Source organism: Camellia sinensis, chromosome 6 (assembly GCF_055761805.1).
Source record: "Camellia sinensis isolate YWXY chromosome 6, ASM5576180v1, whole genome shotgun sequence".
NCBI lineage: Eukaryota > Viridiplantae > Streptophyta > Magnoliopsida > Ericales > Theaceae > Camellia > Camellia sinensis.
In genome coordinates, this window is record NC_138966.1 from 197,958,485 (window position 1) to 197,984,721 (window position 26,237).

Below are 26,237 nucleotides of genomic sequence, written 5' to 3' on the forward strand. Positions count from 1 at the left end.
GAAATGAATAACGAATTACAATTAATTATTACACAACCACTAACTAATTAACAAATTAGCTAAGTAAGTAATAAACTGGCATGCAAATGGACTGCCCCGGCTCTGTTTTGGATGATAATGGATGCATGCATGCTCGATGTGCTTTGTCGGTAAATTCCATCGCGATGCCTTGTCTCGCCATTGTTTGCAGCTGATTTTAGAAACTTACACAAAGCTCCAGGAGGCTGAAACTCCACCTTGGGAAAGCCACCGACCAGGTATTGGCTTGGAAACCCCCTGCCGACCACCCCTCATGGTGAAAACCAAAAAAGGTGGTCGGCCTACCAGAAAACCTGGTCGGCCGACCACTTTCTGCCCCCTGGATCCTGTTTTTCTGCAACGACAAGCAAGAGAGAGGCATGGCAAGGTATTTTCAACATGTGTGTGTGCGACCACTCTCCTCGTCCTTGCATAAGCTTTAGGGAGTGTGGCCCTCAGTTCTGGAGCCACCAATCACGCATCTCGATGCATGATGGCCGAGAGACCAAATTGCACGTTTTAATATGACATGAATGCAAGTATGAACATATGAGGCCAATAATTCTATCATAGACACTACAGGAAAATCGAGATTTAGAGGCGTTTTTAAAACGCCGTAAAAAGTGTGAAAAACGCCGCAAAAAAATAAGATGACATTTTAAAAATTCGTCGCTGATACGGCCGCCGTCATATCTTTGTGGGGTTTTGAAAATGCCACTATAGACTTTAGACGACGTTTTTTAATAGTGTCACCAATTCTTTACCTCCGTTTACTATTTCCGTCAGAGGAGTTAACATGACGAAATTATGACGTCATTTTGCGACGTTTTTTTAAAAATGCCACCTTTACTTTTTTTTCCAAAAAAAAAATCAAATGTATGATATTTCAACTTTTGTTCAAAGCAAACCTTTTTCCTCAAAAAAAAATAAAATAAAATAAAAATAATAATAAATAACAACCAACCTATAATCCATCACCATTTTCAAAACATATACCATAATATGAGTCAATATTCCAATTTTCCATAACCAAAAACAAAAACCTTAAATCACATTATGTTAATACAAAAAAATAAAAATAAAAATTGCTAATACTCTCATTTTAATAAAAAAAATAATAATAATATGGAGTGTGCTTTGCTATTTAGCTTCAAAGGTGCTCTCTCCTCGAAAAACTTTGCCTCCAACTCATCACGTTGGCTCTGCAATGATACAACAAAGCATTACACTTCAATACACCCAATAAATATATAATTGAAATTTTTTTTATTTATATCATAAATCAACCTCACAGGCCACAACCTCACTCTTGAACCATACACGCCTATAAGTTTTTCATATATTTATATCAGAAATGAACATAATTTACCCTAAAAGTGATAGTATGTAAACAAGCAGGTAAAAAGAACCAATGCTTCATTTTCCCCTCATTATAACACCCAGATTCGTAAAATTCACATTCCATTAATTGTCTGATCCCTATTTACCCTACAAACATTGCATGTGATCCAAAATCTAATTTAGGAAGTGTGATACCCAATAATACCTGTGGAAAAAGTCTATTATAACACAAAAAATGAAATACAATTCGTGTTTATTGTGAAATGGTGTCAAATGAAACCTGTCAAGCTCACAAGACTAACCATCCTGTTTTTATGTGGCAAATGACTCAATCAAGTGGCTTATAGAGCATAAATATAATTCAACATAATCAGCTTATCATATAAATATGAGACAAATTGCAACATTCATTTAACCTCAAGTAACTAAAATTGACTAAAGAAATTCAAATTTGTGAGGTAAAGACAAAATTTCCTAAGAACCAAGTTTCATCTTGAATCTGATTTAAAGGGGGAAAATATCTAAATCACAAACCTGTGCCATAAAGCAAGGAAGCATAATCCTCAATATTTGTTCTAGTACTTGAGTGTCGTTTGATTCAATGGCTTGCACGGGAATTGGTCGAAATGCAAAAGGAATCTCAATGCTGACCTAGAATTCACATGACAACAAAAGAAATTTTGCAAAAAATAAAAACAACTTCCAAAATGAAATGTCGCAGCTAGAAGAGAAGCCAATTAGCAATTACCTCAATAGCTGTATCTGAAGTGAGTTCATCCACCGAGGAGTCGCTCTGTTTCCTATTGCATGATACTCTATTCACCATAGAAGCTGCATGCCCACACCAAATCAGTGTCAAAGCACTCCTGAAAAAAAGCATTTCATAATTCAACTCAGAACCAAAAAATTTAAGCTAAAAATAAAGTGCAACATTCCACTAAAATATGATTCTCGATGTCAAACAAACTTCCCCTGAACAGAGTACATAATTTTGGGTAGTCTGGATTATTTGGAAATGTTATAAGTAAAAAGGTTACATGGCATTAATAAAACAGTACTATTTTATGATTCTGGATGTCAAATAAACTTCCCTTGAACATACTTTTTGCACCTATTCATTTTCATCACTAGGAAGCAGTTACGCTGGCAAGCAAGCCTTTAAATGTTGCACAGCATTCTTAAAATTTTGAGGAAATTATGAATCAGTTGGAAGACCAAAAAAAAATTACAAAGTGTTGGAAAAGTTTATAATTTCAATTATTAAAGTTAGTAAACTACATCATTGGTTTGAAATTTATTTTGGAAATATGGGAATCATGGTGTTGAATCGGAAATTGAGTGAATCGCAAGATCCAATTTACGCTTCATTGCGATTCAATATAATTCACACGAATATCGGTTTTAAACTTTGCATAAATCTTATTCAATAATTTATGATAAATAATAACTACACAAAACGAGAAAACTGGTGTGACAAAACTCAAAATATGACCAGCATTGGTTGCAGGAGTACATGTTATCCTTGCTGCAATAAATTCATCAAATTGTAAACTAGCTTGTAAGAAGTGAGGTCATGCATTGTCCAAATATTTAAAGCATAATTTACTATTTCATATCAATAAGAACCTTTTTGCCCCATTTATGAAGAGGATATTTCAAACAAAACTATGTAATCAACATACTTGAACATTAAAAAAAAAAAATATGATTCTAGCAATTATGGTGTTGTTCCCAACAGATCAGACTGAAGCAGATTAAACCCCACTACAAACAAAAATCCTATCAAAGTAGATCAAACATTACTGTCTAATCCAGTCATTGCTTATACAATCTAATTGTACCATTTTGCAGCAAACAAAGAGAATTTGAATGAACTTCTTACCATCAATCTTCTCATTCTATGCAACAACAATTGGTGAACCTTCAAGCTGCCATAAACAAAATGCAAGGGAAAAAAACACAAACACAAAAAAACAAAGTAATCATTAGGAGAAAAGGACACATAACATTGAAGTTTGAACACAAAAAACAGAGCAAAATCATTAACCTTGCAGGATAAAAGCTTGATACAAAAACCATTTGGTTCCTCTTCAACTCTAACCAACAAAACAGGGCACACTTCAAAAGCAAAGAACTTGAAATTGTATACGTAACACCTGAAGGTGCTATTGTCAACTCTCTCAATACTCCCTGCATCCAACACAGAGTACTGACTCGCAGGCAAACTCATATACTACACCGCAAAAAAAAAAAAAAAAAAAAACCGTTAAGATATTTTAATAAAAATAATATTATATTTCATATATTCAATTTGTCCCACATCTTAAAATACTTGGCACTAGTACTTGAGTGAGGAAAAAATACTAGAAAGCGTAAAATAGAAGAAGTGTTACTTCAACTTACTCTCCACTCGCTAAATCTTATTCACTTAAACATAAAGAAATATTGCATGCATTTATAAATCTGACGATCACTATATATTTCTTAGATTATACCCTGAAAGCACTTTAAATTGTAACTTTGATTAGTTGCAGTTACGTTAGCACAAAAATGTGCTCCATAGGATAAGTTTCCATTATAAAAATATTATTTTCCTCAACACATACCGCCAATTTTGTCTTTGATAATTGTCTAGCCAAAGCATGTATGCAATAAGCTACATCCACTCGAGGCCTCGTAGCTGAAATAGCAGCAAAAATAGCTGCAAAGGAAAACAAAAATTGTCCATCACAACCCATTTTAAGGCATATTAAAAATTGATAAGCACAAAACGGAACAAATATGAACAAAGGAGCAAGCCCATCAAAAAAAAAAAAAAAAACCATCTCCATCTCGATAGAAATTACCAACCTCTTATGTGTTTTTCTTTCGCTGGGCGCTCAACATGATTTGTACCCATGCTTCATAGTCTACTTGGTTGGTACAAGTATGGCATGTTTATCGAAATGCCCATGCTTCATAGTCTAAAGTATTGTAGTTTTCTTTTTATTTTTCTAGATGGATAAAGTATGTAGCACTACTTGGTTGTCTTTTAGGCGATATCTTGTAATCAATTTCATATACGGAAAAACAGAAGAAAAAAAATTAGTAGCTATTGTGAGTCTTAGAATTATGACAATGAAGTGGCTATTACAAAATGGGTCATGAAATAGTATGGAGTTGTTGATATTATTATTATTTTATTTGGAAATTTTGTTGTTTTGATTTTTAATTAAATGGAAAGGAGGAAAAAAAAAAAAACCTCAACTGAAATGAAATTTTTCTTAAGATTTTTGTTGTTGGATATCTTAAGTTTTTGTGAGATATTAGTATTTGGAATGTCGGATTTTATAGGATGTTTTATGCTTTTGATGGATATTTATTATTTGAAATGTTAAATGCATCATACTTTTGGGAATTATTGAGTTTTTGTCTATGTTATTTATTTATTTTTTACAATTTCCTTAGTGTCCAGCTCGCTTCGATGAAGCCATCACTTTGCACTTCCTTAGGAGGTCTTCTTGTCTCAGTTCGCTTTTTCACCTTAAATAACAGTAAGGAAGAAATCTGTTACTATGTTCCCACAAATAATGACCATTGAATAAGGAATTAGTCATCTACAAGCTTAATTATGAATAATGTTTTATCAACTTCTCTAATTTAACCCCAAAAAAAAAGTAATTTTATTATAAAATTAAGAACAATACCTGTCTAGCATTAGACAATCCAATTGACAAGAGCTCATCCATAAGTGTTTCCCAAATAAGCTGACCCCTGAAGAATAGTTCTGTTCCATTCTATAGAGAAAAGATGAAGAGATGACATAACTAGTCAAATCTCTCTCTCTCTCTCTCTCTCTCTCACACACACACACACACACACACACACACATGCACACACACTACATGTAAAAAATAGAATTTGCATAATTCCTGACCAAGCTGAAAAACATCCACTGGACTTGCCTTAAACTCACTTTCAGGGTGCCCAGCAAAAGATGCACCATCACAATAGCGTATCTTGACTTTGTTCCAGTTAAAGAAATCTGAAGATACCCAAAATGATCCAATAAAAGTCCTTTGTTGATTAAATAAGAATAAGAGTGTAGATGCCTATCCAAATCCTAAAGCAAGCATTGATCATATCTAGCTAACATGAAAAACAAGAATTCAAAGGCTTAAAAAAGAAATACTGACAATTAAATACTTAACTCTGAGAGGGGTGAACAACACCTTGTATCTATATGGTTATGGGGCCTAAGGATTAAAGGATATATGAAGTAGAAAGCCAGAAATTCTTCTATTATGTGGGCCCCAGCAAATGCTGTCATTTTGTGAGTTCTTAATGCAACAGTGGCAAAATGAAAGTCCAACCAGAATATGACATGTTCCAACAATAAACAAGATACTTGCCTTCATAAGAACCAGCTACAATGGTTAGGTTATTGCAGTTCAGGAAGAAACTATTGTTGGCCAATATCTGTCCATATGAAAGCAAAATTGATGATAAATTGCTGCAAACATCAGTAGGGGTATTCTTTGTTTTTTACTCTTCGCAAAATACTAAAATGAGGCAGCAAAATACCAAGACTCATGCTAGTTTTTTATTCCACCTTCTTACAAATCTAGTGTGCTTAAGAAGGATAAGTTTTCAAATTTTCAGCTGCGCGGTATTCATAACATTTTCAGTGGTACATAAAATGAATAGGCCTTGCATGCATATGTACATAGATACAAATATGAATATGTAGATATATCCTCACAAGCATAGATGCTGCATATATAGATGTATGATCGCCAGCATTCATACATAGATGAGAAAAGCACACTTAACCATGATATACTGTTGTCACACCAGAACAATTGAAAACTATATGTGAATAAGTTCAGCACTTGTAAACATCAATGTGTAAGGATTCAAAATTTTCACAATTTTGTTCGAGAGAGAGAGAGAGAGAGGACTACAAGAATATGAAAATTTATTAACAAGGAAAAGAACACAAGGCATGCCAATTACAAAATTTTCAATAACAAGTCATGGGAATCTACTTAGCATGATTACCAAGATTTTGTGACAATTCTTGGGTCAAAATTCCAGAAATCGAACTTGACCATCCATATATCTTGAAGAACCTAATTCAGTTCTCTTACGAGAAGAACACGATTTTCTGTGTACCTCCTCCCAACATTCTCTCTCTCAATTATATAATTCTACAAAATTGTTAACTTCATAAATACTACTAGCATTATGAGATGGATCTAAATTTCCCTCAAACAAAAACAAGCATCCTTCATAATTACTGCAAAGAAGTATTGCACATCCCAATTTGATTTAAACTATTAACAAATCTGATATTTAAGCTTGCAATTGGAGTCAATTTTATGTAAATATTAGAGACCAAATGAAAATTATGAAAATAGATTCTTAGCTGATTTTGAATCTAAATACATCAACATGAAAAAAAAATTACAGGAAATTCTCAACTATAACCAAAATTTGACACTTAAATCCCGATCAACCATCAATGTCTTCGTGTGCCTAATTGAACTTGGGTTTGAGTATACATCAATACAGTAAAGTCATAAATATTAGTAAATCATTGATACCAGAGATGTTCTTCAGATGATAATAGTTGGAAGTTATAAAAGCAAAAAGATCAAAGTGAATGTGATTTTATTGAAAAGACAGCAGACCAAAAATAGTAAGTGAAAAGATTAAAAAAAAAATTCCACTGCAGAGAGGCCAAATCGAAGATCTGATTGAGCAATAGAGAGAGAGAGAGAGAGAGAGAGAGAGAGAGAGAGAGAGAGAGAAGACCTGAGGGATGGTAGTGACGGGAGGGCCAGACTTGAGGAAGAGCTTCAACAGGTAGAGCGCATCCAACGTCATCGCGCTCAAGCTTTCTTGGAACAGCCTATCATTTCATCAGCTGGTTTCCTCTTGCTCCGACTCGATCGGTCTCAGTCCCTGTCTCGATCCGGATGATCTTGATCATTCTTCACTCCTCGGTCTCATAACCCTGCAGATATGTGCAACTAAACCGAACCATCTTCCTCTGCAAAATCATTAGAATCAGAATCAAGGAAAACAAAAAAAAAACCATCAAGAAATTTCAATCAAATTGATGCAAGAATCGATGGATTTAGAATTAGATCTGAACAAGTGATCGGAATCAACCCTGGTGAACCTCTCAAGGGGCATGAGGAGACAGAGAAAACCCTAGATGTAGGACGGAGAGAGAAAACGATACAGAGAAATGGAGAGAGAAAACAATATGACGGAAAGAGAAATGGGGACAAAGGAGACGGAGCACCGTTATAAGGTGCAACACGCGTGTCTTAATTTCACTTTAGGTCTTTCACAGCGTTTTTCAGAAAAACGTTGCCTAAAAAACGTGGTAATAGGCAAATTTTGTTGTAGTGAGATAATCAAGAACGTCGGGGACCGGGAATCGAGGCACGTTTCGTCACTTAGAGTACGAAACGCCTCTCGTTTCCCATGCTTGGACTAAACCCTATTCCAAGCACCATGCAAATGGAATGGCATGCACAATGCGACTAATATGCAACCTAGCATACGCAATGCTATGTACTAAAATGGCATACACAATGCGCGTGATGTAACATGGCATACACAATGCTCTAAAATGCAACCTAGCATACGCAGTGCTATTGATTGAAATGGCATATACAATGCACAATGGACTTATACCAACATGAGTGGACCTCAGCCACACTCACATCAGTGGCCATTTGATGGAAATGAAACAATCGAAATGCATGCACACATACACGGATGCCAAGGACCGAACCTAAGGCATGAAATGCCACTCTACCAAAGCATGGCAAGGGGTGAAAGATGGCATACAAACATGCAATTTACAGCTCTGAAATATGATACTCAATGGTCCCGAATCATGCAAACATGGCACGCAATGCAAGCCAGGGGGCCCGGGTACCGAAACTAGTGAAGTGCGTTACACTAGAGGTACCCAAAGTAATGCACCAAAGGCAAAACCAACCCCAAACAGACCCTAGGCAGGTCTGAAACAGTGGAAAATTGGCCTAAAATGATGGCTCAACAAGCATGAAAATGAAGCTCATTCAATGGTCGGTAAACAAGGCATTCGAGCCCGACTCTCAAGCACACTTAAAGAGATGAAAACATGGCAATATGGCATTCATATAGGCTCTGAAATGTGATGTAAAATGACCTCAAAACATGAACACACCTCAGCACATACATGCAATGGACCTCAAATCTTAAAGTTAAGTATGGGTGTTGAACTACAAGCATGCAAAACAAACATCATTCAATCATGAGACCCAAAAATAGAGATAGGACAATCCAAAATAAGCACAATATCAGTTTATGACATGGCCAAAAAGTGCTAAAATCAAGGGCTCACAAAACACGCAAAGAAAACTAGTGAACCATGAGTTGTTCTACAACTATATGAAGCATATGAAAGCTCATCAAACCAGCCAAAAACAGATGTATGCTATGCCAAAACATGCCCAAATAACCACTGAAACTCAGTTAATGCATGCAAAAATGATGAGCTCCTTTGGAAGGCCATGCAAGGGGGTATTCTACACATACAACAAGAACACTTAGCATAGCAAAACCAGCACTGGAAATGACTCAAGAGGGTCCTAAAACCCACTGAAAAATGCTAGAAATGAAGCTTGGAAGTTTGCAAATAGGAGCCCCTTTGGAAGGTCAAAAAGGGCAACAAACTAGACAAGGAGAGAGGGGGTCACCCCTCTCTGATTTTGGCTCTCAAAAATACATCTAAGCCACTGAAAATTCACTGGATTTCAGTGGCTAAGAGGCCAAACCAAGGCCAATGCAAATGCTCTAGTGCATAGCCCTCATCATGAGGAAATGAAGCATGCAAAGGGGAAGATGACCCCAAACAGAAACATGCCCTTAATCAAACTTCAAGAGGGACTTAAAAAAAGACTTTTTTTAGTTTATGAAAAATCTCAAAACTGTTTTCAAGTAAGGCTAAGCTAGGATGCAAAAATAGCCCTAAAAGAGAGATGGAGGATACAAGGGGGTAGATGACCTCAAACAGAAAAGTATCCTTAATCAAACTTCAATAGAAGCTCAAAATAAGACACTTTATAGTTTATGTCAAAACCCATAAATGCTTGAAAATAAGGCTAAAGAATGAAGCAAGATAAGCCCTAAAAGAGAGATAAAGCATACAAGGGGGTAGATGACCCCCAACATAAAAATGCTCTTAAACAAACATGAAGAGGGGCTCAAAATAAGACCATTTTCAGTTTACACCAAGGCTCAAAAATGCGTGCAAGTATAGCTAATAGATGAAGCAAGATAATGATCAAAAAGAGGGAAATAGAGTGTTACCCTTGTAGAGAAGACTTCCAGCAGTTTTTGGTCCCAAAAGACAGTCCCTTAGAACCTCTCAAGACCTTCCAAGAGGCTTAGGTTGGTATTGGAGGTGTTAGGCTAAGAGGTGTAGTGTAAATATGCAAGAAAAATGGACTTTTGAGCACAAAAGAGAAAGATAGAGAGGGATGTATGTATATCTCTTAACCAAAAATGTTGAACCCTTGCAATGGAAGAAGAGGCCTCCATTTATAGAAGAGAGGGACTAAAGGTTCTCAAAGAAGCTTTAAAACTAGGTTAAACATCCTCCATACACGTGTATGGAGGATGCAGCAAATGGCAAACAGCTGGCACAGCTGGAATACACTTACTGAGACAAAGCTGGCCGACCAGTTCAAAAGGTCCAAGGTGGTCGGCCGACCACTTGGCCAGGTCGGCCGACCAAGGGTCAAAAGGTTCAAGCCCCAAAGCTCGTCGTCCATGAAGCCCTTAAAGTTAGCTTTCCAATGCCGCAAACCTTGCATTAAAATTCCTCCTGTGTAAAAAGTTATGCCAGTTTTTGGTGAAGCCGCACAGATTCGGTCCAAACGGATTTCAACCAACCATATCTCCCACACTCGGACTTGGCTTTAGGAGATTCTTGATTGCAAAATGAAGCCCCGGAAGAAATCTTTCCAACGGTACCAACCTCGCATCAAAATTCCTCCTGTGCAAAGAGTTATGCCCGTTTCGGTGACGCAGCGTAGATTTTTTCTCTCCTTCCCGGATTCATGCTGAACCACTTTTGACCACAAAAGCTGATCGTCCATCTGATTTTCTGGTCTGCCATGTGGCCACATTGAAGCCCCAAAAGTTATCTTTCCAATGGCACTAACCACACATCAAAATTCCTCCTGTGCAAAGAGTTATGCCCGTTTCGGTGAAGCCGCGCAGATTCGATCCAACCGGATTCATGCCGAACTTTTCCCAAACTAGTTTTCTTCTCTCTTCTCCTCTTTTCTTCAACTCCAAACCCCTGAACAAGGTGTTTTGAAAGATTTTTCAAAGATTTCATCTCTCTTTCATTCATTTTCACTTTGTCCTTGCTCAGTTTACCGAAAAGCGCGACATTTGACAAAATGCGAGCCTCGGAACATCGTAAAAACTTTATTTCAAAAAAGTTTTGAAAGAGAGGGTTTTAACTGTAAAATCTTTTGATTAAGATCGTTTTGGTCCAAAAAAAGGGGTATGAAGTTGAGATTTGACTCTCTCCTTGCCGAAGAAATTGAACCTTTGCACTGCACAACTTCCAAAACCATCAGTCGCGTTCAAGTCTTAAAGGCGGTCAAAAATGGGGTGTCTACACCTCCTCTTTTAATTTTGCAAGCTTTTCATGGAACCCTACCACAGTTGGCTCATAAGCACAGTCACCCAAACTACTTACTAGGTGATCCCTATCAATTCCTTTCATTCGGTCTCTTAAATTGCTCTTCAAGTGTTGTAAGCAATAACCGTGATGAGCCGATGGGAACACCTTTGGCATAGCTTCTAACAGACCAAGATTACGATCCGAAATAAAAGTAATCTGGTGCTTACCATCAACAACCTTCCCAAGTTCATGCAAGAACCACGACTAATTGGCCGTGGTCTCTGAATCAACAATCGCAAATACAACAGGAAACAAACCTACAGCACAACACCAATACACAACTGTTCACAATATTTCAAAGTGAATAGAAAACAGTATAAACGAAATAGGTCATGTGAATGTTCATATCTACATTGCCCTATTATTATTGTCATTATTGGATTTGGGTTCGTAAACATCAACGATGTGAACATTCACATTAACGACCATTAATAATTCATTGTTGATTGTTGAGTCATTGATAATGTAAACATTCACAGTACTGTTCATTAATGGATCAACTGACATTAGTATACACTGATGTGAACATTCACATCAGTGTTTAATGATGTGAATGTTCACATTACTGTCATTAGCATACACAGATGTGAACATTCACATCAGTGCATACTAATGTCAATGTTCACATTACTTATAATTTATCAATCACTCATTTGTCCAGACTATGCTGCTCAGAGTAAATATTGACATGAATAGACAGCTAAAAAAAATACTAACCATTGTTTCCGTCTTTTGTCGTTGCCGCAAGTAGCTGACCTTTGTACTTTCTTTTGAGGAATGTTCCATCCAGGAATAATAAAGGCCGACAAGAATTGAACCCAGAAATATACGCAGCGAAGACACAAAGAAACGACAAAACTATTGACTACTCATATCATAGTCAATATTGACATAACTCCCCGGATTGTATCGCATCACAGCATCCGAATACCACCACAACTGATCAAACGATAATGAGTGATCTCTATGAATACCAGCCTTTGATTTCTTCACACCCAACCATACGACATGGTAACTCACATCTAGCCCATACTCCCTCTTCAAAATAGTCACCACCTCACACGGCCGAGTCAACGGCTTGTCTCTCACAATTTCAGATATGGTACTCGACACCAAATCTGAACTAACTCGCAGATTCTTCGATGTTCGGACATCCATACCACAACTATGCACATCACTAAACCTCTTGATGTAGAAAAAACTATTTGCTCGTTGTGCTCTACAATGTATAGCCCACAAGCAGCCTCTCTCCTCACGCATCGCACACAAAGCAGTAACTCTTGTTGTCTTGTTCTTGACATATGTAAACTGAAACCCACATTGGATGGCATACTTACAGAAAACCTCACGAAATTCTTGTGCACTTCCAACAAACCGTTGTCCCACACGCGTAATACCATTTGCCCAAGGGGCTGACAACAACACCTTCTCTTTATGGTGGCAAAATCTCCGTAGTGCATCAATATCTTCCTCAACCTCCACACGCAGCGATCCCGAGCTACTTGACTGACCAATATCACTTTTCAACTCAACCACAACTTCTACATGTTGTACCCCCATTGATTTAGCAAGCAATAACATGCTCTAAAATTCTTCCTCATTCTCCAAATCACACCTATTAATACCAGGTAACCGACAGAACAATGAAATAGAACCAGCAGACAAACTCCCCCCATTTTTCACACAAACAGTCCACCAAACGCGAATAACACAATGCGCGAGCAACATTAATTACAGTGGTGCTGCAACCATATGTACACACCAACATCATAAAGGAATCCATCTCTTGTAAAAACACAACAATACAACAATCAACAATAATCCAAACCGATATGAAATTCACATTGTGCAAAAATTAGATAAATACGTGTACAGTTCAAGTGTTAAATCCATAATTCACATTCACAAGATGTGAATATTCACATTGATACATGTACTCTGAATTATATCACCCACACAAAGCCTCATTAAGCAAACATCAAAGTAAAGTGAGAACATTCACATTCTTTACATAATATTAACACGATGTAAACATTTACATTGACACATATACTCTGAATTATATCACCACATAGAGCCTCATTAAGCAAACATTAAAGTAAAATGCAAACATCCACATTCTTCACGTAATACTAACATGATGTAAACATTCACATTGTTCCACATACGCTGAATTATAGAAGATCCACATTCATCACTAATCTAATGACCTCCCCTCCACAGGACCACGATGTAAACATTCACATTGATCCATATACTCTGAAGTATATCACTCACACAGAGCCTCATTAAGCAAACATCAAAGTAAAATGCAAACATCCACATTCTTCACGTAATACTAATATGATGTAAACATTCACATTGTTCCACATATTCTGAATTATATCACTCACACAGAGCCTCATTATGGATACATCAAAGTAAAAGGAATATTATAATATTTTTCACATAATCTGAATGACCTCCCCTCTATAGGACCACGTATGATGAATGTAATTGAAAAAACAGAGCATCCGATCCATATCAATCAAAAAGCAGAGCATCTGATCCATCATACGAATGAAACCATAAACTGAACATGTATTCATACCCAATTGATACTAACCTTAATCATACAATCCTACAATCGTCTAGAAACTCGAAAACAACTGATTTCAACTAGTTATAGTCCATAAAATGTGACAACCGAACACCTTCCTCTTCGTCGTCTTCACTCGAAAATGGCAGAACCAGACTACAATAGCAAGAATGAAACCCTAGCACATCCAAGGCTTGGAACGAGCATGGAAAATAGAAACGTATCCCTCCGAATTAGAATGATGATGAAAATCGTAAAATAGAAACTGCCAAACTGAATCTACGAAGAAACAGGCACGTAATATGTATTAACACTGTACATATATATATATATATATATATATGAGGGCAAAATAGTCCAAGTAAACATATTAAATTAGAAAAATGGACCTTATGGAATATTCAGAAAAGTTTATGGGACTAATCAGGTTATAATATTCCTTTGTGGACTTAATAGGTTATAACAACTCTAAGATGGATTTATCAATAAAAATCCCAAAAAGCATTTTTTTAAAAATAAAAATAATAATTCCGTCCATACCAATTTAGATGTACACTTTATATAGAATAATAAATTTTCAAATTGATGTGATAAGTAATAATAAATTTTTGAAATATAAAACATGACTCAATTTACTATAATAGACTGCACATCAATTAACAAATTTGTAACTTTTATTTATTTGTATAAGGAGTATTTGTTGACCATTTTTTGCAATGTTGTAAACAAGTTGAGTCAAATTAAATAGTAAGTTGATTGAGTTTAACTTATACATTTTATCAAGTTCTAAAAATGTATTCAAACATAACTTATTTACATTTCATTTTGATTCAAACGAACTTTAATCAAATTAGTCACAAGCAAAACTTAAATAGTTTAATTTTTTTTTTACTACATATAATCAAATTTAAGTTTAGCTTGAATTTTTTTTTTTTTTGTTAATTTGTTTATTTAAAACAATTTTTTTATATGCCAAATATGAATCAAACTATTAAGGCTCCGTTTGGCAAGAGCTAAACGGGGCTTTTTTGGCTATTTTAGCCATAAAAGACAAAATAAGCTATTTTAGCCACAAAAAATAAAATATCACATCCAACCCATAATCATTACATTATTCTCTCATAAAAAAAGTCAAAAAAGTCAAAAAATTCTTTCCAAACCAAACTTTTTAGCTCAAGTTAAAATAGTCAAAAAGTCAAAAAGCCAACCCATTACCCAAACGGAGGCTAAATTTGTTTTACGATAATAGTCTTATAGCACTCATTTGGTAACTTATGTTCCATAGAAAGTTACTTTTGCATAAAATAAAAATAGTATTATCCCCCTTAAATTTACATATATTGATGCGTTTAGGGATACGGTATTATCATTATTATTGTGTATTAATTGATTAATTATTAAATAAATTAAAATATTTATAAAAAAATGGTTTATCCACATAATTTATCCCCCTCAAACCTCCCCAAATGGCATAACAAACAAAATTTAAAAAGTTGACACACATTTAAATATTTTTTCAAAAATCTCTCATTACACGCATTTTGTCTTACTACGTCATTAGGGGATTGTGGAAATAAAAAACTGTATTGATTAAAATAAATTATTTAAAGAGAATTCTATTATGCACACCTTATATCACATGTTCCTTAAGTTATGTTGGGTATGTTTGGTTTGTGTTTGAGAGATGTGTTTTAGAGATAAAAAGTACGAAAACATGTTTGGTTTGTTTTTTTTTAAAAGATGTTTTGGAAAATTATTTTGAGATAGAGTTTTGGAAAAAGTGATTGATTTGATGTGTGTGAGAGAGAGATTTGTTTAGAAAACTTGTTTGGTTTACAAGTTTTGGGAAATTTTTTTGGGAAAATTTGTTTGGTTTGGTTATTTTTGAAAACTTATTTGTAGAGAAAATTTCCCAAATTTTTTTCAGAAAATCAAACCAAACGAGCCCGTTATTTTTTTTTAATTACGACTAATTTTCTTTTTTAGCACAAAAAAAATTGGATAGAAAATTTGTACAAACAAAAAAAAATTGAACAGCCAGAAAATCTACACAGAAAAATTTGAATAGATAACAAATTTACACAGATAAAAATTGAATAGATAGACATAAATTTGAACAAATACTCAACAAAAAATCAAATAAATAAAAAAATGTTAAAATATAAAATTAAAATAAAATATTCAAAATTTCTCATTAAACTATTTCACAAAATAAAAATCTCTTACCAATAAAAGAAACACATAACTCACTAGATCTATACTATAGACAATTGCTATAGTAAATTTTTTACTAATTTTTTCTTATTTAAACCTTTTTATTATATATTTTGTTTTAAAAAATACAAAAAAACATTCCAAATTTTCACATCGTGGCGCGCTGTGGTTGATTGCTTTGGCATAATAAACATCGGTACTCCCTATGATCCAAGAGGCGACTGATCTGATTCGGGACGCCCCACCTCTCTCTCTCTCTCTCTCTCTCTCGCTCTCGCTCTCTCTCCGGTTTTGATTCCCGATTCAGGTAACAAAGCTCTCCTCTTTTCAGAGATATATGCTTATCTAAAGCCCTAAATTTTGTGCAATTGTGTAAGTTTTTGCTTTACAATCTTTCTGCTAATACACTAACCCGAACATCTCGATAAAAAAACTTAAAATTTGCATTGCTTTTTATGATTTAGGTGAATCTAATTATCATCTGGAACCCTAGATGTCTATTTCTGTCCCCTGATTTTGTTTTATGAAAGCCTACTGCTTTCATAGTAGTCTCTGAAGCTCAGAATTGAGTTTTAGGGCTCAATTTGGGTGAATCCACTTTGTATCGAAGTGGGTTTTCAATTATGGAAGGTAACAAGGACGAAGCTTTAAGATGTGTGGGTATTGCCAAGGAGGCGATCGCATCGGGTAACAAGCAGCGTGCACTAAAATTCATTGGAATTGCACGACGGCTTAACCATAATTTGTCTGTTGATGATCTTTTGGCTGCTTGCGAAAATTTAGATTCGGGGTCTCCTGGTCCTTCTAACGATGAAAAACCTGTTGATAGTAGTAAGAATGAGGCGGCTTCGGGTAAATTTGCTGAGGTTTCGAACGGGGAGCATAATTATACTGAAGAGCATGTGCAGTTGATTAGGGAAGTCAGGAGAAGTAAGGATTACTATGAAATTCTTGGTTTGCAAAAAGGTTGCCCGGTGGAGGAGATTAGGAAGGCGTATAGGAAATTGTCATTGAAAGTTCATCCTGACAAGAACAAGGCTCCGGGTGCTGAGGAGGCATTTAAGAAAGTTAGCAAGGCATTCAAGTGCTTGAGCAATGATGATTCGAGAAGGCAGTATGATCAGACGGGATTGGTTGAAGAATTTGAGTACAACCAGCAGTACAATGGCAGGCAGCGGAGAAGGAGAACTGGGCATGAGTTTTTTGATGATGATGTCGATCCTGACCAGATATTCAGGGCATTCTTTGGCCAGACCGAGATGTTTCGGGCATCTCATGTTTACAGGACTAGGGAAACAGCCAATCAACCGAGGGAAGAGTTTGGTGGCGCAGGGCCTAATGTGATGCTTCTTCTTCAAATATTACCATTTTTGATAATATTTTTGCTTGCTTATCTGCCCTTCTCGGAGCCTGAATATTCTTTGCAGAAGAACTATTCCTATCAGTTTCCCAAGGTTACTGAGAAACATGGAGTGGAGTTTTATGTTAAATCACCAGAATTTGATAAGAAATTTCCACTTGAAACTCCTGCTCGAGCTAATATTGAGAATAATGTGATAAAGGATTACAAAAATATGCTTGGTCGTTACTGTCACATAGAACTGCAGAGGCGTCAATGGAGCAGGAACTTACCAACTCCCCATTGTGACAAGCTACAAAACTTTGGTATCGCATGAAGGTCAGTTGAAGAGTCCCTTCACTATTATTTAGAGAATTATTGTTTGGTTTTAGTTAGCCCTATGCAGTGGAATTTATTTATAAATATGTGGTGCTGAAACATTATGTGAGCAGTCTATGTACATTGTATGTTATATTTATCAAATGACTGCTTTTCTTTCATTGTTGTGTTTAGTTTGATTTTTCTTGGTAGACTATGATTATAAGTACTTCTCTAACTCCTATCCATCTTGTTTTATTATGTTGGGGCCCCATCCAAGGTAACTTTTTTTGTGTGGAGTGAACTCATGAGAAGATCCCCTAATGACTTGTAACCTTTTTAAAGAGAAGACATATCATTTTTAACTGGTGTTTCTTCTGTAAATGTGATGGAGAGTCAGTTTCTCATTTGCTTATTGATTGTAAGGTGGCTAGGGATTTGTGAGGGTGGTTCTGGCTTCATTTGGGATGGTTTGGGTTTTCCATAGAGTTGTTTCAGGAGTTGGGTTCAGATTTTGGGGAGGCTAGGGCAGCAAAGCAAATATGGAAGCCTAGTTGTTGACTCATTTGTGTTTGATGTGGTTATTATGGAGGGATCGAAACAAGAGGATCTTTCAAGGAGTAAAGGAGCCTTTATAGAAGCTCCAAAGTTTGTTTTTTTATGCCATTCTGTATTGTTGGTTTTCAGGGAGTGTTATGTCTAGCCTAGATCATATTGTAGATTGTAGATTCTCTTCATTTGTATAGGCCTCTTTTATTTTGAGTGCTATAGGTTATCATGGTTTAACCTTTTGTACATGGGCAACATTTCCTTTTGCTGTTATTTTTTAAATAAAAGTTGCTTGAATTATCAAAAATATATATATATATAAATCCTTTTTTTATTCTGCCACAGTTTACATATCCATGGGATAATGCCATTAGTTTTTGTATAAATATGTCAACTTAGACATATAGATAGTTTAAGCTTAACATAGCAGTTTAACTGCATTGATAATTTAGTTAGATTAGTAGTTTATTCTTGTAATATGAGTCCATGAACAAGTTGAAATGAGACTTTGCCCTGTTTGATTGTTGGATTGGATATAAGGGGTTGAGGAGGATATGTAATACTTAGGGATATAGGATGGGTTATAATATGTTTAAGATATGAGAGGGATTATATGTCCTATCGGATCACTTGTTCTATGTTTGGTTAGGGTAGGATGTAGCTTGGTCTCCCCCCATTATATACCCCAATCAAACACACACTGGTGAATTTCCATTTGATTTTTCATCAAGTTTACAGTAACCTGCATGTCATGGTTTCAGGTGGTGGAATGTCTTATTGTTGGATGTAGATTGGTATGATTTTCCATCTCTTGTTTTGCTTTTGAGGAAAAAACCTAATTTTCTGTAGAAATTTAATGTATAAAGAGAAATGATTGTATTATTGATTGATATATTCATATGATATTCTGTCTATTACAAATGGTTCCTTATATAGATGTAGGTGTAGTGGATGGTGTGTAGTGGATGTTGATAGTGGGTTTAGTGGAGTAGGTGAGGTGGTAGTGGTGTAGTGGGTTAGGTTTAGTGGGTTAGGTTTAGTGGGTGAAGTAGGTGATAGGTTTTAACAGCCCCCCGCAAACTCAAGGGGGATAGGAACTAACCAACTTGAGTTTGGAGAAAGTAACAAAACAAGAAAATACATAAAAAATAAAAGAGGATAGGAGATACTGTATGGTCGTGTCAGACCGTTGTAGAAGACCGATGTAGAAGACACTGGCTCGTGTCGGACCGATGTAGAAGACAGTTTATGGGGTCATGTCGGACCGTTGTAGAAGACAGTTTACGGGGTCATGTCGGACCGTTGTAACAGACACTGTTGTGACAGTTGTTGTGACAGTTTACGGAGTCTTGCTGGACCCTTGTAGAAACTAACCGGAATCAATGTCGGGACAGTTTACAGAGTCTTATCGGACCCATAAAGGAGCTAACCGGAATCAATGTCGGGACAGTTTACAGAGTCTTGTCGGACCCTTAAAAAGTCGCACCCTCAAAAGGTGTGCCCAATTTTTCAAAAGGCGTACCATCAAAAGGCGTGCCCAATCCATAAAAAGGTGTGCCGGACATGATGATGGCGAGGCACGTGAGTGCCTTGGTTGGCGCGCCTGTTTGTCGTCTGTCGGCAAGTGGCGCGCGATGCGCGGATCGGCCCTGGCTATTTAAACCAAGGTTGAGGCAGAGGCTGAGGCAGACAAAAAACTTCTGAAAATCCTCTGAAAAAACGCTTCCTTTGCTGAGAGAGAAACTCTGTAATACTCTGTAACGAGAGATATTCTGTAACACTCTGTTGCCCAGAAAATGGCCTCGTCTTCCCGGAGTCTGCTCACCCTCTTTCCCGACCTCAACGAGTCAACAAGAGAGAGAACTGGAGCAGTGGCACTGGAACCTCAACCGAGTGCCCCGGAGTTTACTCCGCTGAACTTTCCGATGCGGTCTGTGGAGCAAAGAATGGCAGTGCAGTCGGATGTGGAAGCCAATCAGTATACATTAAAGTCATGTGTGGAAACCATGACTGCGGTTACAAACTTGTCGAACCGGCTGCAGAGTAGGGCAAATGAGGTGCAGCAGTTAAACTCCCAGCTGGCTCTGCTCCAACGCATGTATAAGGATGCGCGAGCAGAGATAAGTGTGCTAAAGGCGGAAAATAAGGAGCTGAAGCGGAAGGCCACCGTGATGTTCCGGTTTGGAGGTCCGCCATATGCTGCAGTGGAGGAGCAGGGAGTAGTGATCATGCCCAGAGGAGTGGGAAACACGGACGCAACACCGGCAAGGGCCGCCCAGGACGGAGGCAAGAAGAAGAGACCGGCGGCAGAGTAGAGAAGAAAAATCCCAACTGTGAATGTGGTTGTTTGTTTGTTTGTTTGTTTGTTTGTTTTTTTTTTTTTTTTTTTTTTTTTTTTTTTTTTTTGTAAAATTGTGATCGGGGTTGATCCCTGAGATGAATAAAATATGGTTTGGTATGCAAAGCTAGATGGTATGAATGGAATTGGAAAAAGAGTAAAAATAATGTGAAAGAAAAATAAAGAAAGAAATAATAAAAATATATTTGAAATAAAAAAAGGAAAGATGGGGGAAAGAAGGAAAGTGGTGTGGAGAAAATAAATAAAAATAAGGGAGTTTGAAATCAAACGGAGGAGAGAGGATGATGTTTTTTTTTTTTTTTTTTTTTTTAATATATAATAAAAAGAGATATATAGATATATATATATATATAAAATAAAGAAAATGGGGAACAAGGAGTGCACCAATTAAGCTTTAGAATAAAAAAAAAAAAAAGTTTGGGTGGTGGATGCAATGTGCTGATGGTGTTGGGTGGAAAATAGTTTAAAATGGAAAAGTATATATAGAATTAGAAGAAGAATAGTGAAGTGGGTGGACCCAGGAGGTTCAATGCATGTGCTGAAGTATTTATTTATTTTATTTGGCTTCGGTAGAGTGGATCACATGGGTGAGGAATGATAATAAAAACAAAGGGGTTATTACCGAGGGAGGGCCATGTATAGTGCAAAATCCACCACTGGAGTAACAAATCAAGCTTCCTCTCCATTGGAAGAGATATATATGTAGTGAAATCATATCCTGAAAGGTTGGTTTCCAAAGCTGAACTGGTCTGTCTTCACTTTCTTCAACTTTGTCTTCTTCGTTGCAATTTCTTGGAATGGATTTGGTCCACCAAATTCTATCTGGGAGCACCTCACCTTCTTCCTTTTTCCCTTGTCGTATTCTTCATCCCATTCATCGCCTATGTACCCAATGCTAGCAGCATCTACACCACTTGATCCTGTAATCCGAGATGAGGGCAGTTCAATCCCATTCATAAGAAAGCTCTCACAGCTTGTACAAATTTTCAACTACAGAGGTTTAGAGGAGACAATTATTGCACGTTGGGTTGCTGAGAAGCCTCAGGAGGATGCAACAGATGTCAACAAGGAGAACACTGCAAATGAGGCTGGAGGAAAAGAACCTGAGGATAAGGAGATGACACTTGAAGAGTATGAGAAGGTGCTGGAAGAGAAGAGGAAAGCGAAGGTATGTGTAGAGAATTTTAGTGGATTAGGTTGAGGTCCGGCGGACGGCTAAGGTGAGGTTGCCGCCCGCCGGTGAAGCAAAAAATATTAGGTTCTAAACCCGCTCTGATACCATGTAGAAATTTAATGTATAAAGAGAAATGATTGTATTATTGATTGATATATTCATATGATATTCTGTCTATTACAAATGGTTCCTTATATAGATGTAGGTGTAGTGGATGGTGTGTAGTGGATGGTGATAGTGGGTTTAGTGGAGTAGGTGAGGTGGTAGTGGTGTAGTGGGTTAGGTTTAGTGGAGTAGGTGAGGTGGTAGTGGTGTAGTGGGTTAGGTTTAGTGGGTGAAGTAGGTGATAGGTTTTAACATTTTCCATTCTTCATGATTTGTTCTTCTTTATTTAAGTTCATTTTCTCTCTTATTAAAAAATATTAAGATAAAATGACCTGTAAGAATAATAGCCAATGGGTGGGGCATTTATCTGTTGAAGGTCAATTCATTGAACTTGAGTAATTTATTACCTGAAGAGCAACGAAGTTAATAGACTGAAGACGATAAAATGAAACTTACCTGTAATGTTGTTTATCAAAAAAACACAAACTTACTTGGGAATTTTAGCTGAAGTTGAGACATAATGACAAATAATAGAATACTACTCTTTTCTGCATCATTACTAAAACAGTGGTCTCATTATTGCCTTTTCTAGCAAAACCACGTATGAGAGACATAGCAAACCACCTTAACCCTGGAGGATGATGAATCCAAATCAGAATCAGCATTTCCAGAGTTTGTGCAAATTGAAAATTAGTGAATTTAAAAGTAATGTTCCATGACTCTTTCAGCTCATGACTCTTTTAGCTCTAATACTCAATATTTTATTTTAAAATATTTTTTTGTCCTTATCATATATTGAAATTGATTTAATCTTGGGAAGCACCCAACTAAAATCCTGCCAATACAATGCTAAGTAGAAATATACTATATACATATGTATACATTTACAATGTTTGAGGATGCCCCCATAGATCAACACATTCTTTCTCCCAAAAACATCTTAGACATTGTTTTAGATAGGTAATGATTTGAACTCCTGGATGCCAGACTAAGGCCTCATATTGCGCATTATTTAAGGGGTTTTGTGTATCAGTTTCAATTGGAAACTCAAATCAAGAGACTAAAAATTATTGTTTTGCTACTGATACTGCAGTAGTGGATGCCTGCAATGTGAAATATTGCAACTGTATCCAATGTCAAGCCAGTTCTGATTTCCCCCAACAACAAACTTCTGTTTTCTTGCTTATTGAGCAATTGAATGTATTCACCTTTGTCTCCAACAAGATAAAGCTTGTAGGCAGGGACCTCTTTAACTGAAAAACTCATCTCTTGTTATTTTACATTGAAAAAGAAAAAATGCTAAATAGCCTTCTCAAACTTGATTATTTGTTAGTTTACAGTTTGCACGAGAGTCGATGTAGTCATTGTTGTCTTAGCACGTTCAGATAACTCTTGTACTTCCACTGATGTGATTATGCATATTTGCCTGTTAGGTATGGTCTTGCAAATTTGCTAGTTTTGATGATACTTGTATTTATTATCATTATTATTATTTCATTTTTTTTTATAGATTGGTCGTGGTTCAAGCTTTGTGGACTCAATGGCTAAAGAAGAACATGATGATGATGTACCTGGACTTGAAACAACCCACATAGACAGGGCAGATAGTAGGGTTCAATTGCGCAGATGTGACCCTAGCCTTCTGATTCTGGAGCAACCATCTATCTACCCAGGTGATCCAGGATTGTGTTAAGGACGGTTTTTTGGGCACCCAAATCCCACTACATCTTTTGGTTTATGACGATACTGTATCATGCAAATTGTCTTCAGAGTATCTGATGGCTAGTAAGTTGACAATAGAGCGAAACCTGATTGAAAGTGAAGCTATTAAATTTACAGTAACATGCATCTACATTTTTTTATGTTTTGTTGTTCATCAAGCTTTGATATTGTCTTGATTATGTGCTTGCTTAGTCTGTTGGTTAGTAATTGTCTCATCATTTGGTTGCCTCGCAGCGTATATGCTGTCACACTGTTGTTCAGGCCTATATTGTCACTGTTGGTCATGCCTATATCAGTAAAATGATGTGAATTGTGGTTTCTAATGAATTTTGTTTCTATCTCATGATTATCTATCCGAGTTTAGAGGTCACACGTGGGTTTATTTTTCATGGATATTTGTGATTCAATGTTCAGCCGTCTAAATGATTCGATTTTAAGCTCTCGTTTGGCATGAGATTTTTGGAGATTAAAAGGTTAAAATAGTTACACAAAAAAAAAAAAAACAAAATAGGTTAAAAAGTCAATAAGACAAAATGTTACATTCAAATCATAAATTTTTTAATCTCAAGCTAATATAGCAAAAAATCAGAAAGTCGAAAAGTTAATTTACATTCCAAACGAAGCCTAATACACAATCAAATGAGTTATCATGAACAAAGGAGTCGATGCTACCATTGTCTATTTTTTTTTTGGCGATTATGCAATGTAAAATCATTTCTCATCTCTAAATGAAAGTTGGGGCAATATTATCGTATCTGTAAAAAAAAATTATGTCAAAGGTAAAAAAAGGAAAATGCGTGGTAGCTCGAGAGTACAGCGGCTCGAACGGCTCGACAGCCCAAAACGACGTCGGCTGTTTTTTTTTTTTTTCTTCTTCTTCTTCTTCTTCGTCTAGCTGGTCTGAAACCAGAGGGAGAGGGAGAGGGAGAGGGAGAGGGAGAGGGAGAGAGAGAAAGAGAGAGAGAGAGAGAGAGGAGGCAGGTTGTCCGTCGCAGCCCTCCGCCGTCGCCTCTGCCCGATCGTCGCAGCCCCGCATCGGCCGATCGTTGTCGCAGCCTCTGCGCCTCCGCCCCTCCTCCGCCTTCCCCCCTCGCCTCCGCCTCCACCCCGATATGTTGGCCCCCTCCAGTCCCTCCTCCTTCTCCTCCTTCGCCCTCCTCCAGCCTCTCCCTCTCCCTCTCCCTCCTCCTTCTCTGTCACTTTTTCGAGCCAATTTCGAGCCTCTCGAGCTACAAATCACTGCCGGTAAAAAAATAGCCTGTGAACAATGGAAAATGATATTCTGAAATTATTTAATCATTAGACATGTGAAACAATCACAAATTTTTTTCTTTAAAAAAAAGAAGAAAAATAATACTAGACACACTTAAAAATATTGGAAAGGTTTTTTTCCGGACTGTATGGATTGGAGAGAGCTATTAGGCCTTTGTGGGCTTAACACGAAGTTTGTGTTGATAATCTGAACTGTTCAATGTGTAATGCTCGTCAAGTACATCAGTCTTGTAAAAAATCACGTTGATCAAATATTGATAGCTATTTAATCATATCACATTTATGTCAACAATTGCATTTTTATTGTTGATACAAATGTGATATGGTCAAGTGGATATCGATATTCAATCAACATATTTTTTATAGAAATGATGGGACTTGTTTGGTTTGTATCTCAAGATACAATTTTTGTAAATTTTTTTTAAAATTTTGTTTGGTTCAAATTTTTTGAAAAAAAATTCCAAATCACTGTCTCTCCTACACATTAATCAATCACTTTTTCTATCTCTTTCTCAATCATTTTTTCTTTTACACACATCTACTCAATTACAACAAAATATTAAATCATCCCAAATTCTAAAATTATTTTCAAAATATACAACCAAACAAATTTAAAAAATTTAAACTCTCCCCAAATTTTTTTTTTGAAACTTTATCTCAAAACACAAACCAAATAAACCCGATGCATTTGACAAGCTCTACACATTAAACAATTCAAATTATTAATATGACCTCTATAATGGATTCATAGAAACCCAACAACACCCCCCTAATTGGAAAACCCAACTAAAGAGAACCTCAAGTTTGAAATATACCTCCAAAAGAGAAAAGTTTATATATAAATTTTAACCTTGGCATGTATTTCACCTAATATTATGTCAAATTAATATATTTGTTTTGTTCACACCTTTATTAGTGTCATTAATATTAATAAATTAAAAAAAAATCACTTAAATTACATTATTTATGCATGTGTATGACTTTTTCCATTAAAAATATAGGCATTTGATCTAAATCAAAATTTTATAACTAAGCCAAAAGGAGAGTTCACACTCCTCGCATGCCTGCTGATGAACTTTTTTGTTTGGTCCAAACCTGCTGATGAACTTTTTTGTGTGATCCAAACCTGCTAATGAACTCGATCTGTAGCATTTCGAATCTTTCTGCCAGCTCTATGCTTTCGAAAATAATATATATATATATATATATATCCAGTGGTAGAGTCAAAAAATTAAATCAGATGGGGCACTTATTAATTAAAATATTATAAATTTTTACAAAAATATTTCACATAAATTTTTACTACTGACTTTAGGAAAGATAAAAAATAAAAATAAATAATCAATGTGTTTGGTTTGAATTTTTTGAATTAAATTTTTTGAAAATTGAGTTTTTTTATTTTTCGTATTTTTTTGTTTTTAGTGAATAAGTTTAAAATTTTAAACATTTTTTTTTTTACTTTTTTATGTGCATCTTACTTAGATGTGTCTAAAAAAAATATTT

General features: G+C 36.1%; 1 protein-coding gene and 2 long non-coding RNA genes across 4 annotated transcripts; 1 reads left to right on the forward strand and 2 right to left on the reverse strand.

The window, feature by feature from the left end:
• Nucleotides 1–985: 985 nt before the first annotated feature.
• LOC114316829 (uncharacterized) lies at nucleotides 986–3,617 on the reverse strand. Its single transcript, XR_014331582.1, has 5 exons — nucleotides 3,407–3,617; nucleotides 3,242–3,287; nucleotides 2,108–2,225; nucleotides 1,894–2,010; nucleotides 986–1,220 (listed from the first exon to the last, which is right to left on the reverse strand). It is a non-coding gene; the product is annotated as an uncharacterized LOC114316829 (long non-coding RNA).
• Nucleotides 3,618–3,961: 344 nt separating this feature from the next.
• LOC145792200 (uncharacterized) lies at nucleotides 3,962–5,433 on the reverse strand. The gene is made up of 4 exons (XR_014331583.1): nucleotides 5,304–5,433; nucleotides 5,046–5,135; nucleotides 4,210–4,881; nucleotides 3,962–4,060 (listed from the first exon to the last, which is right to left on the reverse strand). It is a non-coding gene; the product is annotated as an uncharacterized LOC145792200 (long non-coding RNA).
• Nucleotides 5,434–15,925: 10,492 nt separating this feature from the next.
• LOC114293407 (DnaJ heat shock amino-terminal domain protein (DUF1977)) lies at nucleotides 15,926–23,789 on the forward strand. 2 transcript variants are annotated; one of them, XM_082872937.1, is made up of 3 exons: nucleotides 15,926–16,203; nucleotides 16,361–17,574; nucleotides 23,251–23,789. In XM_082872937.1, the coding sequence occupies exon 2, from the start codon at nucleotides 16,520–16,522 to the stop codon at nucleotides 17,570–17,572; it is 1,053 nt and encodes a 350-aa protein (XP_082729063.1). In that variant the 5' UTR covers nucleotides 15,926–16,203; nucleotides 16,361–16,519; the 3' UTR covers nucleotides 17,573–17,574; nucleotides 23,251–23,789. The 2 variants fall into 2 exon arrangements, with proteins under 2 accessions (XP_082729063.1, XP_082729064.1); XM_082872938.1 differs by having other exon boundaries at nucleotides 16,109–16,268.
• Nucleotides 23,790–26,237: the final 2,448 nt, after the last annotated feature.